This window comes from Cibotium barometz, chromosome 44 (assembly GCF_041138505.1).
Source record: "Cibotium barometz isolate CiBa-2024 chromosome 44, ASM4113850v1, whole genome shotgun sequence".
NCBI lineage: Eukaryota > Viridiplantae > Streptophyta > Polypodiopsida > Cyatheales > Cibotiaceae > Cibotium > Cibotium barometz.
Genome location: NC_141089.1, coordinates 27,800,580 through 27,818,697, shown reverse-complemented (window position 1 = coordinate 27,818,697; position 18,118 = coordinate 27,800,580). Strand labels below are relative to the sequence as shown.

At 45.7% G+C, this 18,118-nt stretch overlaps 1 protein-coding gene across 1 annotated transcript in view; it reads left to right on the top strand.

The window, feature by feature from the left end:
- The first annotated feature begins 1,291 nt into the window (after positions 1–1,291).
- LOC147613146 (uncharacterized) overlaps positions 1,292–18,118 on the top strand; it is a 38,312-nt gene continuing 21,485 nt past the window's right edge. The window contains exons 1-2 of the mRNA XM_086782429.1: positions 1,292–1,428; positions 1,571–1,798. Of these exons, the coding sequence (XP_086638555.1) occupies positions 1,615–1,798 (184 nt within the window). The 5' untranslated portion in view covers positions 1,292–1,428; positions 1,571–1,614. The remainder of the gene's footprint in view (positions 1,429–1,570; positions 1,799–18,118) is intronic.

The following is an 18,118-nucleotide window of genomic DNA, read 5'->3' as shown; positions in this document are numbered from 1 at the left end:
ACAACCATGGGTAACAGCACTAGCGTAGTACTCATGCAACCTTATGTTGCTTATATGGTATATTCATGGTGCAAATTCACACCTTACTTGAAGTTGTACACTCGTGAAGATCATATTCCACTTTTCCTTTTAAACACTTGACATTGAGAAATATTCCAAGATGGATATATAAATTTATTGAGCAAAAAGTGCTGAGTTACTTTTTTCAAGCATGCTCATTACCAGATTTGCAATCCACCATTTCCTAATAAAGAAGGGTAAACTTTTTCCACTTTTAAGAGAAGAGTCTTACCTCAAAGCATGTTTAGAGAAGATGCTTTTTTGTTCTTCAAATATGCTTTCAAAATTTTGATATTTTCTATTGTTTTATAACATTACTATTTAAAATTTAAATTTTTTGATATTTACTATTGTTTTATAACATTAATATTAGGCGCCAAGCTTTGAACCCTAAACTTGCATGTTGGTAGGCCTAGAGTGTTATGTAAGGCACCATTAAGGTTTTTCTTTTTCTCATCACAATTGCATTCAATTAAAACAAGTGAAGGGATCACTATAGCTTTTCGAAAGTGCTTGCCATATGTGCAAATTGATAAAAGTTTCATGAAGAAAGGGGAAAAGGGGATAAAGGACTATAGGGTTAAGGAAAGCTATAAAAGATCATGTGATACACAACTGCCATTTACTGGAGAGCTGGTGGTCAACGCATTCATTGATAAGAAAATTTTTTCAAAAGAATGGAATAGCCTACCTAAATCCTCATTAAAGATTTAATCAAGCCTTATGCAAGACTTTTAAGGTTATGTGCTTCAGCTCCTATGCCATCAACAAGTGTAACGAAGATAATTTCAGGCAACTTAGGGTGTTTACAGACTACGGGCCTGCTCACGAAACAGGTTAAGAGCTATGGGCAGGCACCTTTTTGATAAACAATTGCTGGGCAACAATACCCTTTATAGACCACGGGCATGCCCACGGAAAAGGCGTTCTGAGAGCTATGGGTAGGTATTCCACTCGAAATTGGAATGGTGGTTGTTGGGCTCCAGTCACACAGCAACACATTAGCGCGCTGAGGGTGCATGGGTGTGTCACAGTCTATAAAGAAATGTCAGATGGATGGGTGATTGTGGTGATCTGATTGGTTGGGCAAAACTTTTTCGTGGGCTTCCACCCAAGTGTGTAAACACCCTTAGTTATTAAATTAATGTGAGTCCTATCAACAAGTGCCCAACTCCACTTGCCCAAATTTTGTCTTTCAAAGGCGAAGTAACTGCCCAAAGAACCTAAATTAGCGCCTCTAGTCTGAAACGGTTCTTTTGCTCAAGGAATTTATTATCCTGGCGGGCGTTGGGGCCTATCTTGAATCTCAAAGCTTTCTGCACAGCAGCAGATCACCCATAGCACCCAGCCATTCCTTCTTGCAACGAGGTAAGGGCTCTTCATGGTATATGCAAAAGTTGGAAGAAAAAGAAAAGAAGTAGTCAATTTTTGAAGAACAGCAGGTGAAATCCCTTGCGGTTTCTGTTGTTGCTACCGCCCTCAAAACTGACCCAATTTCATGACTGTGCAGGTGTGAGTTGATCAAGCTCTGAAAAATTACGTTAATTGCCTCTAATGGCCTATGTGGATCGTACATTCTCCATTAGTGAGGATGACTTTGAGGGCACCTTCATCGTGCACAACCGCCCCCCTGTCAAAGAGATTGCCCTCGCAGTCTCGCTCTTGGCCTTTGGCGCCATTGGCATCGTCATCGGCTTCATCATGATGTTCAACAAAGTTGGTGGTGACCGTGGCCATGGTATTCCTCAATAACTCATCTAAATCTTGATGCTTAACATGTTTTTTTCATGGAGCCGTCTCAGCTTTGATGCTAAAAATACTTTGCTTTGAACCCATCTCTGTCTTGATGCCTTTTTCACGGTGCTTTTATAATGGACCTATCTCAGTTTTGATGCTAAAAATGCTCTGTTTTTATTCCCATCCCAGTCTTGATGCTATGTCTTATGGAGTCCAGGATATCCTGTATTATAATGGTTGGTTTTCCCTGTGCTGTAGCTCAGAGTAGCAGCCTGTGTGAGTGTGTGCACAGGTGTTGGGGTGTTGCTAGAGTCTTATTTTTTTGACAAGTTTAGAAACCTCAAGTGTGGAAGCTTTTTCAAGAAATGCCTCAAATTGAATCCCAAATTAAGCCCTTATATGCACATGTGCATATACACATAGATATGCATAGGGTATGTTTATATATACAGCATCTACATACGCATACATGTATATGTGGATACAAGTGTGGGCTAAGGAAACAAAGAAATGAAGATATGGATGATGATGCAGAGCGTGTGGACCTATACTTTTATGTACGGCACCTTAAGGTTTTTTTCCCCCATTATGGTTGAGGTATTGCTAAATTATTATGTAACCATAATCATTTTAATTAGTGTATACAAAAAATCTATGCAAGATGGATCTAGATTCTAGCAATCTATGCTCTTGTCCACAAGTTGCAAGATTAAGCATGAAACTATTACATGAATTCCTGATGATTTTGTTCATATAAATCACATGAACAAACTCATAATAGATATTGCTAGTGGCTCACCTCTCAACCATAGCTCCCATGGAGCACCCCCGAGCTGTGAGGCTAGATAAATCACATGAACAAACTCATAATAGATATTGCTAGCGGCTCACCTCTCAACCATAGCTCCCATGGAGCACCCCCGAGCTGTGAGGCTAGACCAACACCTTGATCACATTCCTTACCTAGCCATGACGCTCCATACCATTGTTGCCCATCCCTCCAAGGTGTGCGGCTAGAGCTCAAGGTCTAGGCCTTGCTTGGGTCTTGATGGGATGTGCACTTATGAGTCAATCACTCATTTATATAGGCTTGGGGTTGATAATTAAAGCATACTTATTAATAATTATAGCTAAATATAGACTTTCACATTAACCCACGCCAATAAAGTGCCCGTAAGTCACTTGTTCCTTGTGAATTTCTTATCGGACCACCCTACGTATAAGCCTAGCCTTAAATTGTATGCAATCGTTACTGCCAATTGGGTCCAAACATTCTCCCTTCTTTGATCTGGACTCCCCACTCATTTGGTGAAGTGGTAACTAGTAAAAAGATAGGGAGCAACTCCTTAGAGATTCCACAATCACATTAGAGATCTCAACTCTTGTATGACTTGTCCACTTGTTTGACATCTCTAGAACAATCTTGTTCTAGAGTGCAAACTCATGAGTTTTTAGGGAAACATGCTAAGTCCGCTACTAATTCAAGGTGAGAATTTTCTTCACATGTCCAACCAAGGAAGGAATTTGCAAAAAACTTTCACTTCTTAATCCGGAAGGATCTAGAGATACACCAATTGAATGATCTTGGATGTAAGCTTAGCTTATAACTAAGCTATGCCATGACTTATCTTCTCACAACTTGAGAAAGTTAACTACATCTCTAAGCCTATTAGTCAATAAATTCGTGGCTGAAGCCAAACTAAAAGAACGAGGAATCGTAGAGTAGCAGAGTGGAGGTGCAACACATGGACGTAGGCCAACAACCGCCTCGGTCCCCCCCACCCGAAGATTCCGTGAAACCACCATAAAGGTAGGGGATGAGGGGAGACCAATGGGCATTTAGCCCTATATTGATGAGTCAATTAGACCCCAACAGCACTATGTGGAATATTACGTTGCCACATGGCAACGTGAGGAGTAGGAGGGCAAGAATCCATTTCAACACCCCCCTAGATGTGAAGCCCGATGTCGAGCAAGAGCTGACGAGGCTCTGATCCCGTGAAAGAATGCAGAACCGTAGAGTACTACTCGCAAAGTGGAGGCGCAGCATGCGGATGGAGGCCAACAACTGGCTCGGGTTCCCCCTGCCCCCCCCCCCCCCCCGCCACTTTCCCCGAAGATCTTGTGAAACCACCATAAAGGTGGGGGATGAGGGAAGACCAATGGGCATTTAGCCCTATATAGAGTCATCAATCAGACCCCAACCCACTATGTGGGATATTACATTGTGTGGAGCAAGAGGGCAAGAATCCATTCCAACACAAACATGGTTTTGTAAATGGAAATTAATTTATGAAACCAAGTTATGTCACCACTCTTGTATCCCATACCTCAAGAGGTTATCCATTAAGGTATGCAGTTGAAGAAGGTATGGATATGCTTTTCAAGGTTTATCCATGAATTTCTTAATTTATGTCTAGCTAAACGTGAACACTTCTACCACTTGATAATTGAGAGATTGTCTTACCAATTATACAAGTTGGCATTGGGCAATGAACAAACTTATTAGTTACATCAACTGGGTAAGATGTAATTAGTTTTTATGTTCATCGTGGGAACATATCTTTCATAAGAGGTGATATGAAAGTATAGTCATCTGATCAAAGGTATCATCATACTATGGGCATCACAACCAATCTATACACCATGCTACATGTACTAGTGTCCCATACCAGTGATACCCACCCTCAGACGATCGATACTGTTTGTGAAATGCACGGTAGAGTACGAATCTCGGAGCTAAATATGTATCAGTGAGAATAACACCAAATGAAGCGCAATTCCATTCAACTTATCACCACACTTAAGAAAAAGGACACACATGGGTTGGAATGGGCCGACCCCCCTTAGGACTTGTATTATTCCAAAGTGGGTTAAGTTTACAAGCTTTGTGGGTGCCCTATGGATACCAAATTTCTATATATCACAATGAGAACAAAACAAATAGTATCCCAATCCAAGCCACTTAGCAAGGGTGAGAATCTTGAGAATCCCTCCGCCCAAGCTATCACCATTTGGTCCCTTCACCAGTCTTGACTAGTGTTTCACACATTGAGTGGAACCAAGGTGTGAATGGGGATTTTCCACAGAAGAAAGCTGAAGCATTCACTGGCGAAGTTTGGCCTGAAAGATGGCCACATAGCATGATCAGCATGGGATTTTCATCATTAAAGTGACTTATAAGGTTTATAAGTCAATGTGTTCACACATAATTAAAATTTGGCTAGACATATTGCGCCTACATGAAACTTGGGCTACTTCACTCACAGTTCCTGGCCTTGTTGTGGGCAAATTTGGGGCTGTTTTGGAGGAATCTAGGATAGTTTTGAGAGCTCTTTTGGGGCTGATTTGAGGCTCTGTTTTGGTGTGGAGTTCGGGGCTGTTTTTGGCTTCGTACCGGGCTGTTCTATGGATTGTTTATGAGCTGATTCATGGGACTGTTTTGAGATAGTTTTCGGATGGCTTTTGGTGCTGTGATTTATCTTGGCACCAGATAGATATCTGGGCAAGTGGTTTGCTGATGCTTTGTGGAAAATCCGGTGTTGTATGCACCCGCACCTTGGTTTATTGTAAAAGCTTCTATTTGAATAAATAAGTTCCTACGGGGGGCCGGCTGTTCCGGCTTAGTGCAGTGTTTTTATATTGTTTATGGTTCTTTCACTGTGTTATCAAGCTCGAAAAGCATAAAGTTGATATTTTGGGCAAAAAGGAAAAAAACACTTCAAATATAGAGGAGGTCGACTTTATAAAAAGCTGAGTGGGGTTGTTTTTATCATCAAGCGCACATCTCTCCTTGCCGATTGCAGCCTTCTCTCTCTTTTCCCTTAGCGTTGGCCATACATGTCACAAAGCGGGCATGTGTAATACAGAAAACCAATGGCTCAAATCACAACATACATTCAACATCCATCACAACATGAGCATGAATCAATACATTTGCCATGGACATCATAAATCACATACACATCTTGCAACCACATAAGATAATCTTGGACACAACACTAGGGGCTGAAGTTGGGCTAGCACCTCCTCCCCCCCCCCTCCCCCCCCCCCCCCCCCCCCCCCCCCCCCCCCCCCCCGAGGTATCTTTATTACCAACAAAGTGTTCTCTTATATACAAGATGCGAGCCCCCGAGAGTTCCACTCCTCAGCCAACACCAGATTTATCCAAATTTGTACAAATCCCTGGTCACCAACTAAGGCCAAAGTAGTCACCAACTGCTATCTTGATAAATCCAACCCTTGGTCACCAACCAGGGCCAAAGTAGTCACCAACTACTATCCCGTGAAACCAAGCCCTTGGTCACCAACCTGGGCTTACACAGTCACCAACTGTTCCTTAGTTTCATGGCTGTCCACACGATTGTGCAATTCAGCAGCTCCAAACAGGCCCAATACAGCACTTAGGCCAATCGTCTTGCTTCCCTTGAAGCTTTGTTGAAGCCGAGCACAACCTATATCTGCTCCTTCTCAAGGAAACCCTTAGAGTATTACTGAAATCTGCTGTAAATCAGCACAACCAGCCAAAAGAGAAAGCAGTAGAGGAAGTCGACCAGCTTTAGGGAGCAGTTTAGCAACTTGACTGGCCCTCTGTGGATTGTGCAAACCCGACCAGCAATAGAAGAGAGAGAAAACACTGTTGGCCAGCCTTGCAACTTGTTTTTCAACAGCTGACCAGGCTTATTGATCCTGTTCCAGAAGTAGACCAGCCCTGTAGCTCTTGTGCATGGAGTCGGCCAGCTTTTCCACAGTTCCTATGGTCGTCCATAGCCCTTATACCCTCTATAGAAGAAGTCGACCTGCCCCATCTGGTTGCCCTTGGCTTGCTCCACACCCCAAAAAACCCAAAAAAGCATCTCGTGTTTGGCAAAAATAGCCCCCAGTGTCACTTTCAGCAACTTGTGGGTTTTTGGTCCATGCCTGAGTGCCCAAACCCAAAAATTGGTCCCGGTTCATCAAAATAGTTGAGCCTGATGTGAACTCTCTTATAAATTATAAGTTTGTCCACCCAAACTTTAATGAATGTGAACCTGCAATCATAGACTTTAGTAAACAAAGAAATAATAATTAAATAAGGTCGAGTGTGCAGACTTACCACCTGCAAAACACATAAAATTCACCACCTTAGTCCCAAACAGGTGTGCACACGCGCATGCACAGGGTGTCTATGCATCCCCGATGCCCGTGTGGACATTCACAAGAAAAATACCATGTATGTTAGAAGTCATCTCCTGTCTATTTGTATACACCAGGGCCTCTGTTGTGGGTGTGCCCGCCCGTATATCATTTTTCCACACTCCCCGTATTTTTTTCCCTATTTTTCCCATTTTTTTCTAGTGGCTGGAGGGCTGCCAGTTGATGCCAGGAGCACTCTGAAGCTGGCCGACTGCATCTGTAGCAGTCGTGGGCTGTCTGAGTGCTGGCCGACTTGTTCTGTGCAGGCGTAGGGCATCAGATGCTGGCCGACTGCTATTTTTCAGCAGTCGTGGACATTTACCTAGTCGTGGGCACTTTTTAGTGCCGGCCGACTGCCCTCATGGGCTTGTATATATTGCCCCCCATCCTCCTCCACTTTCTCATTCAGTTATCTCCGGGATCTTGTGTATAGAGAAGAGTTTACACACATCTCTCTGTGTTTCTTGTGCTGATTATTTTCTGCAGTCTACTTGCTCTTGTCTACCCAAGTTTGGATATCATTTCCGCTGCATATTCTGACATGGTATCAGAGCCCTAGGCTCTAGCAGATCTTGGGCGTTTTTCTGAGCAAGAGGGGGAGCAACAGGTTGCTGATCGGTGGACTGTTTCGGGCTGAACGGGAAGTGAAGGTGCAAGAGGAAGGTGGGCAGAGGGGCTGGACAGCCACTTGCATATATTCTGATTTTCAGATTTTTCCCACCCACCCACCCTTTCAGGTTACTCTCCGAGATGGCAGATTTACTCGAGATGGCAGAGAAGCACGTGAAGATTCCGACTCTTCCCTCGTTCCCAGTGGATCGGCAGTTGGACGGGTCCAATTATGGCATCTGGAAGGTCATGATGGAGTCAGTTCTGGAGTCATATGATCTTGCTGATTTTATTATCAAAGGGGTGCCAAGGCCGAAAGCTGAGAAAGGGGAGGTTTTATCGACGAGGAAAGATCGAGAGGCACAGGCACAAATGTGGGACCGTGTCAACGCCAGGGTCCGGTCGTTTATATTCCTCAAATGCACACCACAGGTGATCAACCATGTGAAGCATATGACGCTGGCGAGAGGCATATGGGAGCACTTGGCTTCTTTGTACAACAGGGTGTCACCCATGAAGCGGATATCCTTGGAAGTGCAGATGCGGGTTATGAACCCTGCAAAGTCTTCGACGATGCGGGAACACATTAACAAGCTGCAGGCCCTTCAGCAGGAAGTCCTTCAAGCTGGGAAAGAGATATCGTCCGAAGATATGGCCATCACGTTACTTTCTCACTTGCCTGGTCAGTATTCCGCTTTCTATTCCTCGTTGATCACGAGTGGCAGGCTTAGCACCATTACTTGGGAGGAGCTTGTGTCAATGGTCTTGGACCAGGAGGAACGTTTTACGAACCCTCCTCACGGCGGAGGTTCGGAGGCCTTAACTGGCCAACGGTCGAAAGGCCGTAATACCAACAAGGGCAAAGGGAAGGCTTCACCAGATAAGTCTTCCGAGAAGAAGCCTGATCCAGAACGAGAGAAGCTGAAGGCCGAAAGATCTTGCAATGATTGTGGCGAGAAAGGCCACTACTGGAGGAAGTGCCCTAAGCGGACAGGGAAGAGTGCTAAGTCCTCAGCCTCAGCTGCGAAGACTCCGGCATTTGTGCACTTGGAGATGGTGGACTCCGATGATTCATCGTCTTCGAGCGAGGAGGCAGTTGGCTTCACCGCAAAGGATACTCGGGAATGGATTCTCGACAGTGGTGCTTCCAGGCACATGACTCCATCCCGTGACTTCTTCCTGGATCTGAAGCGGCAGTCAGGTCGTATCTTTATTGGTGATAACTCCACTATTCCGATTCATAGTGAGGGTCGGATGGAGATCATTCCCGACGGCAAGGGGGGCAAGCATGCTTCCCGTGTTCTTTATGTCCCTGCTCTGGGCTTTCATCTTTTGTCAGTGCATGAGGTATGCAAGACTGGCTTTCGGGTGGAATTTGAGGAGCATTCAGTTGCTCTAAGGGACCGTGAGACAGGCAAAGTTGTTTGGGAAGGCGGTGTGGAGAACGGTATCTACAAACTCTCGGCACTCTCCTCACTGACAGGCTCTCAGGTCGGAGACTTGTGGCACTTTCGTTTTGGCCACTTAAATGTGGATGCTTTGCGGCGCGCCTTCCGGGACCAGATGGTGGTTGGCTTGCCAGATGTTGGTAGTAGGCAAGGACGCTGCAGTTCTTGCATACGTGGTAAGCAGCACAGGGAATCCTTTCCGAAGCAGGCTTCCAGGCGGGCTTCGAAACCTTTGGAGTTGATTCACACTGACTTGTGTGGACCACAGTAGATACCATCCTTGGGAGGATCTCTCTACTTCATGCTGCTTGTTGATGATTGTACCAGATTCACGTGGGTCTACTTTCTTTCACAGAAGGACCAGGCTTAAGGACCAGGCTTTTGCTCGGTTCAAGGATTGGCACGTGATGGTGGAGAAAGAGTCTGGATTTCAGGTCAAGACTCTCAGGGCTGACAAAGGAGGGGAATTCTCCTCGACTGTATTCTTTCGGTTTTGTGCAGATCATGGCATCAAGAGGGAATTGGCCAATACCGGATCGCCTTCGGAGAATGGAGTTGTTGAACGTAAGAACAGGACTGTGGTGGAGATGGCGAGGACCATGCTGGAGCATCGAGATCTTCCTTGTCCACTTTGGGGTGAGGCTGTGGCAACAGCTGTCCATACCATTAACCGCTCTCCGACGACTTCTGTACCCCATATGACTCCATTTGAGGCATATTTTGGCAGGAAACCCAATGTCTCGCACTTCTGTGTCTTTGGGAGTGACGCGTATGTACATATTCCGAAGAGGCAAAGGGGGAAGCTTGACTCCAAGTCCCGCAAGCTGGTATTTGTGGGGTATAACTCTCTTTCCAAGGGATACAGGTTGTATGATCCAGAGAGGAACAAGATTGTTGTCAGCCGGGATGTGGTCTTTGACGAGCATGTTCCAGCATCCACTGTCGAGGAGCCGCCACTTCTTGGAGATCCAGAGTCTGGTGATGATTCCTAGTCTATCACTCCAGTTGATCCACCTCAGTCATCACAGGAGGTTGAGCCCGTAGCTGGAGTTGAGCCCCCGCGACCACAGGAGGCTCCACGATCTGTTCGAGTACCTAGGTGGTTGATGGACACCCTTCGGGAGTCAGGTGTCACGGAGCTACCCTCCGAGTGGACCACAGAGGACGGCCCTCGAAGATCACATCGAGTTCGAGATAAAAGCAACACGGCGGAGCTTCTTCAGGTGAACTATGCTCTTATGTCTCGTATCATGCGGGATAAAGAGCCCACTTCCGTAAAGGAAGCCCTTTCACAGGATACTTGGAGGGAAGCCATGCAGGTGGAACTTGACGCCATCGAGAAGAACAACACTTGGGAGTTGGTACCGAGGCCGTCGAAGCGGTCAGTCATTGGTGTCAAATGGGTCTTTAAGACCAAGTACGCGGCTGATGGGTCGGTGGACAAACAAAAAGCCAGGCTCGTGGCTAAGGGTTATGCTCAGCGGCCAGGCATCGACTACGAGGATACCTTTGCACCAACAGCGCGGATGACCACGATTCGGACCGTTCTTGCCCTTGCTTCTTCTCAGAGGTGGCCCGTGTACCAGATGGATGTAAAATCGGCGTTCCTTAATGGTGACCTGCAGGAGGAGGTGTACGTTGAGCAGCCTCCAGGCTTCATTGTTCTAGGATCGGAAGGGATGGTTTACAGGTTACGTAAGGCCTTGTATGGTCTTAAGCAGGCTCCGCGGGCTTGGAATCAGAAGATTGATTCCTTCTTTATTCGGACTGGATTCCAGAGATCGGTTGCAGATCCGAACCTGTATCTCTTTCGGGAACGCGGCATGGTCACACTCATCATCCTTTATGTGGATGATCTCATTCTCACCGGCGGTCATGTGGAGCACATTGGAGTGACGAAGGCTGCCTTGTCAAAGGAGTTTGAGATGACCGACTTAGGCTTACTCCACTTCTTGGGATTGGAGATCTGGCAGACCCAGAGGGGGTTTTTCGTCTCTCAGCAGCGGTATGTTCATGAGTTGCTTGAGGCCTTTGGGATGGAGAACTGCAAGCCTATTACTTCGCCGATGGACCCGAACACAAAGTTAACCGTTACAGATCCTTGTGAGCCAGTTGATGCCTCGCAGTACCGGAAGTTGGTTGGTTCATTGATCTGGTTGCTGAACACCAGATTGGACTTGAGCTTCTCCGTGGGGCTGTTGAGCTCTTTTATGCAGACGCCATTGAAGACTCATTGGGACGCAGGATTGCGGATCTTGCGGTATCTGCAGAGTACGAAGGATCTGGGACTCTTTTACACAGGAGGGAATGGAGTCAAGCTCCAAGGTTGGAGTGACTCAGATTGGGGAGGAGATCCAGACACGAGGAGATCTACTTCAGGATACACTTTTACCCTCGGCTCAGGAGCGGTTTCTTGGAGCAGCAAGAAGCAGCCGACTATTGCCCTTTCTTCGACAGAGGCAGAGTATCGGGCTGCTTGTGGTGCTGCTTGTGAGGTTGTATGGCTGCGGAGGCTGCTTGATGAGATGGGGTTTCCACAGAGGGAGCCCACAGTCATCCAGTGTGATAACCAGAGTTGTATAGCTATTGCTCGGAACCCGGTTTTCCATGCCCGAACCAAGCATATAGAGATACAGTATCACTTTGTTTGTGAGAAGATCTTGGCGGGTGACATCTTGCTACTTTATTGTTCGACGGAGGACAATGCGGCGGACCTCTTCACGAAGTCTCTACCTCAGGCTACGCTCAGGCGGCACTCCAGCTCCCTGGGGTTGGTTACACAGCCAGGAGCTGAGAGGGGGTGTTAGAAGTCATCTCCTGTCTATTTGTATACACCAGGGCCTCTGTTGTGGGTGTGCCCGCCCGTATATCATTTTTCCACACTCCCTGTATTTTTTCCCTATTTTTCCCATTTTTTTCTAGTGGCTGGAGGGCTGCCAGTTGATGCCAGGAGCACTCTGAAGCTGGCCGACTGCATCTGTAGCAGTCGTGGGCTGTCTGAGTGCTGGCCGACTTGTTCTGTGCAGGCGTAGGGCATCAGATGCTGGCCGACTGCTATTTTTCAGCAGTCGTGGACATTTACCTAGTCGTGGGCACTTTTTAGTGCTGGCCGACTGCCCTCATGGGCTTGTATATATTGCCCCCCATCCTCCTCCACTTTCTCATTCAGTTATCTCCGGGATCTTGTGTATAGAGAAGAGTTTACACACATCTCTCTGTGTTTCTTGTGCTGATTATTTTCTGCAGTCTACTTGCTCTTGTCTACCCAAGTTTGGATATCATTTCCGCTGCATATTCTGACAATGTAACGTCCAGGTAAACAAAACAAGTCACACATGCAAGTGCACTTCATAGGAAAATGCTTGTGCGCGATGATTTGGATTAAATCTCCCAAATTGCCATCTTGTACTCAAAAACTGTCACGACCATGGGCACCACCCATGTTGGATCCAAATGTTTCACTCACTAGAGCCATTGCCGTTGCATGAGCCCAGCTAACTCAGCAGGACCACCAACCCTTCGATGAGTTAACATACTCAATGAACAGAGTCACCAACTCTTTTATGATTTTATGTAGACACTAGGGTCACCAACCCTTGCATGAATGCATAACTACAGTAGTCAGAGTCGCCAACTCTTCTTACTGACTTAGAGTCACCAACTCTAATCACTCACTAAAGTTAGTAGCTCTTACATGAGTGAATTCATCATGCTCTAGGAAATTTCTTCCGCATGGCACAGATCTTTGGATGATTGTGACATTCCCCTCGGCTTCTAATCAGTTGTCCTTAACCGAAAAGCGTCCATATATGCTGTAAGGAGATCCGGGTAGTCCTTAAAGTATTCTTCATCAACCCACTTCACATCAAGTGTTGGGTAGTTTTTGAATTTAACCGGATATCTACGAATAAGCTTGCCTTGAGGCACATTTTGTTCCTTGTGGAAGACAATCTGCTCAGGCTGCAAGATTTCTTTCAATTCATCAATCTTCGGTTAGTCCTCCAGTACCGGTTCCAAAGGATTTGGACCAACATATGGTTTCAGGGACTGACATGAAAAGCATTATGTATCCGCCAATGATCTGGTAACACCAATTGAAAAGCTACCTCATTGATCTTCTCCAAGATTTGAAATGGTCCATAATACCTTCAAGATAGCTTGGGATACATTTTCTCTTTGCCTGTCTTCTTACGGAGGCAAGCTTTTTGGAATTTCAATGAAACCCAATCACCCTCCTTGAACTGCAACTCTTTTCGATGTTTATCTATAGCTTTCTTATGCTTTTCTTGGAATCTTTGTATGGCTGTCCTTACCTGTGAGAAGACAGTATCCATATCCCTAACGTACTCATCTCCTGCAAATATTTCATCCTTGGTGCGTAGTATAGGAGGCAAAACTACTTTGCCATACACAATTTCAAAGGGTGCCTTACTTCTAGAAGTATGGACTGTATTGTTGAAGGCAAACTCAACAAGTGGTAAATACTTCTTCAGTCTGATTTGCGGTCAGAAACATATGATTTTAGCAAATCAAGCACTGTTGAATTTGCAATTTCACTTTGCCCATCTGTTTGAGGATGATATGCCGAAGAAAAATTCAGTTTGGTTCCCATATTATCAAATAGTGCGCGCCAAAAGAGACTAGTGATCCCCCACAATTGTCTTTGGCATGTCATGAAGCTTGAAGATTTGGACCAAAAATATCTTCGCCATATGCTTTGGCTTTATGGTCTTCCGTATTGGAATGAAATGTGCTTGTTTACTGAACCTGTCCACAATAGTCCAAATAGCATCATTCCTTTGCTTTGTTTTCGGAAGATCCATGATAAAATCCATGGCGATACTTTCCCCAGGCTGATTCGGAATCGGCAATGGTTGCAGCAACCTTGGAGTCTTATGCTTGTCAAATTTGTCCTTCTGGCAAACCAAACATTGGCGAACATAATCATCAATGTCTTTACGCATTTGAGGTCAAAAGAAATACTTCTTCAAAGCGTGTGTGGTGGCAAGAATGCCTCTATGTCCTGCATAAGGTGGTACATGGCATTCTTCCAACAGTTTTTGCCTTCAGTTTTTATGCACACCAAGGCGGTTGTGCGCCATCAAATACCCATCATGTATGGAATAATTCGGGACTGAATTACCCTGTTGTAAATCAGTCCATATATGATGAAAATCATCATCTGCGTGATCATCTCGCATATCTGAGAGGTCTTGATGATAGGCGACACTAATGGCATGACTTGAGGCCTGCACGGCTTCTTGGATGGAGGTTCCTTTGTACCTTGGGTATCTTTTTGATCACTTTTTAGGGGTTGTCTGCCCTTTTTTTGGTCATAACCAGCTCTCTTCTTGGCCTTGAAAGAATCTGAAATTGGCTTAGATTTATCATGTTTTATGTGCAATGTCTCTGCCACGGTAGCCGAATGCGTTAACTGCCGAAGGGTTTGGTTTGGGTTCACTTTAAGGCTCTCTTGAATGATTGGATGCAACCCAGACTCAAACTTTCTTTTCTTCTCTTCATCAAAGAGTGTCATGAAAGGGGTAACTTTCAGCAGTACCTTCCAATATTTGGCGATGTAAGTCTGCACCGACTCCCCTTCTTCTTGTTTCAGCCAATCCCATTCTTTGCGCACATTTTTAGCAAAGTTTGGTGGTAAGAATTGATCATAAAATTGAATTTTGAATTCAGCCCATGTGCGGGCAGCACTTTGTTCCAAGAGTTTGGCCATCCACCAATCACTAGCTGTATCTCTTAGATACATACCCACACGTCTCAGTTTAGACTTCTCCGAGAAGTCTTCATTGCAAAAAGCTATCTCAAACTGCCGAGTAAAAGGAAGAGCTTTGGTAACTTCCAGCTTCCCAAAGAAGTTCTCAAATTTGATGTCCTTATCCCTTTACTTAAACTCTTTGGCTTTCTTCTTTGAATGAGATCTGCCATGCTCATCAGTTTTAGCCATAGGGGACACATGACGAGCTCTCTTTCCACTATCCCGAGCAGCACTTGTAGATCGGGTGGAATCAGCATGATGAGAACACTCTCGGCGTGGAGCAGAATGATGAGGATGAGATATGGCCTCTTCTCAATCATCAAAATCTGCATGTGCTTCCGAGCGAGAAACCTTTCTTCCACTGGAGTCCTCGGATACTCTTAGATAAGACTTGGTCAATTCACCAGGATCTTTGTATCCCATCTCTGCTGCCATGGCCTCAAAGGCTGCATCATCTCTGTGGCAGACGTATGGATTCATGCTCTTGTTGTGATTGATGTTGAATGTATGCTGTGATTTTGTGATTTGAGCCATTGGTTTTTTGTATTACACGTGCCCGCTTTGTGACATTGGTATCAGAGCATAGGCTTCTTTCTCTGCTTGAGAAAGGGTGATTTTTGGGCATACAAAATTTTTCTTCATACAGAAGAGATAACATGAGCACTCAAGCTGAGGCTCTTGGGCAGGAGAGGGCACATGCCGAGGGATCTATTGGAATCGCTTATACTCCTCCTGAGCAAGAGAGGGCAAATGTAGGAGAGACTGCCGGTATTGCATATACAGATCTTGTTGATGTAAGATTTGAGTTGGAGGCCTTGAGGCGCCAAGTTAGACAATACCATGAAGTTGGGCCCGTGTCCCCCCCCCCCCCCCCCCCCTCCCCCCCGAGGTATCTTTATTACCAACAGAGTGTTCTCTTATACAAGATGTGGGTGCCCGGGAGTTCCACTCCTCGGCCAGCACCAGATTTATCCAAATCTGTGGAAAACAAACAATTCAAGTTCTCGGTCACCAACCAGAGCAAGGCAGTCACCAACTGCCCAATAGAGAAAACAAATCTTTGGTCACCAACCAAGGCCAAAGCAGTCACCAACTGCTGTCGAGATAAATCCAACCCTCGGTCACCAACCTGGGCCAAAGAAGTCACCAACTGCTGTCCTGTGAAACCAAGCCCTTGGTCACCAACCTGGGCTTACACAGTCACCAACTGTTCCTTAGTTTTACGGCTTTCCACACGATTGTGTGATTCAGAAGCTCCAAACAAGCCCAATATAGCACTTAGGCCACACGATTGTGCGATTCAACAGCTCCAAACAGGCCCAATATAGCACTTAGGACAATTGTTTTACTTCCCTTGAAGCTGTGTTGAACCGGGCACAACCTTTATCTGCTCCATCTCAAGGAAACCCTTAGAGTATTGCTGAAATCTGCTGTAAATCAGCACAACCAGCCAAAAGAGAAAGCAGTAGAGGAAGTTGACCAGCTTTAGGGAGCAGTTAAGCAAATCGACTGGCTCTCTGTGGATTGTGGAAACCCGACCAGCAATAGAAGAGGGAGAAAACACTGTCGGCCAGTCCCGTAACCTGCTTTTCAACAGCCGACCAGCCTTATTAATCCTGTTCCATAAGTCAACCAGCCCTGTAGCTCTTGTGCATGGAGTCGGCCAGCTTTTCCACAGTTCCTACTACTGTCCACAGCCCATATACCCTCTATAGAAGAAGTCGACCTACTCCATCTGGCTGCCCTTCACCACACCCCAAAAAACCCAAAAAATCAACTCGTGTCTGGCAAAAATAGGCTCTAGGGTCACTCTTAGCAACTCGTGGGTTTCTGGTCCATGCCCGGGTGCCCAAACCTAAAAATTGGTCCCGGTTCATTAAAATAGTCGAGCCCGATGTGAACTTCTCTTATAAATTATAAGTTTGTTCGCCCAAACTTTAATGAATGTGAACTTGCAACCATAGACTTTAGTAAACAAAGAAATAATAATTAAATAAGGTTGAGTGTACAGCCCGTATAGACGATTCCTTGGCTGCTGTACGACTGTACGACCAGTTCCAAAGTGCCGACCAGCAGCCTGTGTAGAGAAGTGATCAGCAGCACACGTAGCACCAGGAGTAGAGATGCTTCAGCCGACCAGCAACCTGTGTAGAGAAGCGAGCAGCAGGGCATGTAGCATAGGTGACCAGCAGCCAGCAGCAACATGTAGTATAGGTGACCAGCAGCCAGCAGCAGCAACCTGTAGTAGGGGTGATTCAGCCGGCCAGCAGCTACCCGAAGCAATGGAAATCAGACGGTCAGCAGCCTGTGATGAAAGCGACCTGTGTATGGAGAGTTGGCAGCCAAAAGAAAAGAAAACGATGCTTTTTTTCCCATTGCCTCCTCCCTTCAAAACTCCTTTCGTGAATGCCCTTCAGCGTGCATGCGTTCTTGAGTTTCTCCACCAACCTCGCAACACGTGCAGGGTCACCTTGTATGAATGAGTTGCCCACTCCACATGTTTTGGTCGTTTGTGTGCCCACCAGGTTGGGCCCCAGGCAAACTCAGTTACTACAAGTGTGAACTTGCAAAAGTTATGACTTTATAAAGAAATTTTAATAAAAATAACCAAGGTTTTTGAGCAAACTTACCACCTGTTCATAGGCCACAAAACACGTCATAATACAAGGCACTTGCACGGTTCACAGTTCACGGGTAGGTGTCCTAGGCTTGTGAACTGGACATTCATAGCAAGCAAACACACGAATACAGATCACGTGAAAACAATGTCATGCATGCGAACATGTGTGCATCTGCACTTGATTTATGGATAAGCATTGGCATTTCCGGGCACAAATGTGGCACATTGAAAGCGTGGAACTAGGACCAGAATTCTCAGATCCACACACTGGCTATATTTGGGTGTGAGAAATTGGCCACATTTGGGTACAAGAAATTGGAAAAAACCATATAAATGGCCAAATGATGACAACTACCCAGAGCTTTCTTACGTTATAGTGGTATGAGAGCTTTGCCTTTTAGTGGAGAGATTCAGCCAAGAAATAAAGATTTTTTTTTTCCACTTGTGTGGTTGGTTTTCGAACACCGGTTGCACTCCCATTCCAGTGTGACTCTTGCCTCTTGAAGGACAGTTGGTTTATAGCCTTCGAAAGCGACTTGAACCGCCTCCCCTCCCACACACACTTAGTGGATGGTATTATTGCGGTTAGGGAAAGACTTGACCACTCCCGCTATGGCGAATTCCAACGAGCGATGAGAGAGAACTCCAGACCCTTGCAGGGTCTGGTTCTTCAATAGGGACTGCTTCTAGAAGCCA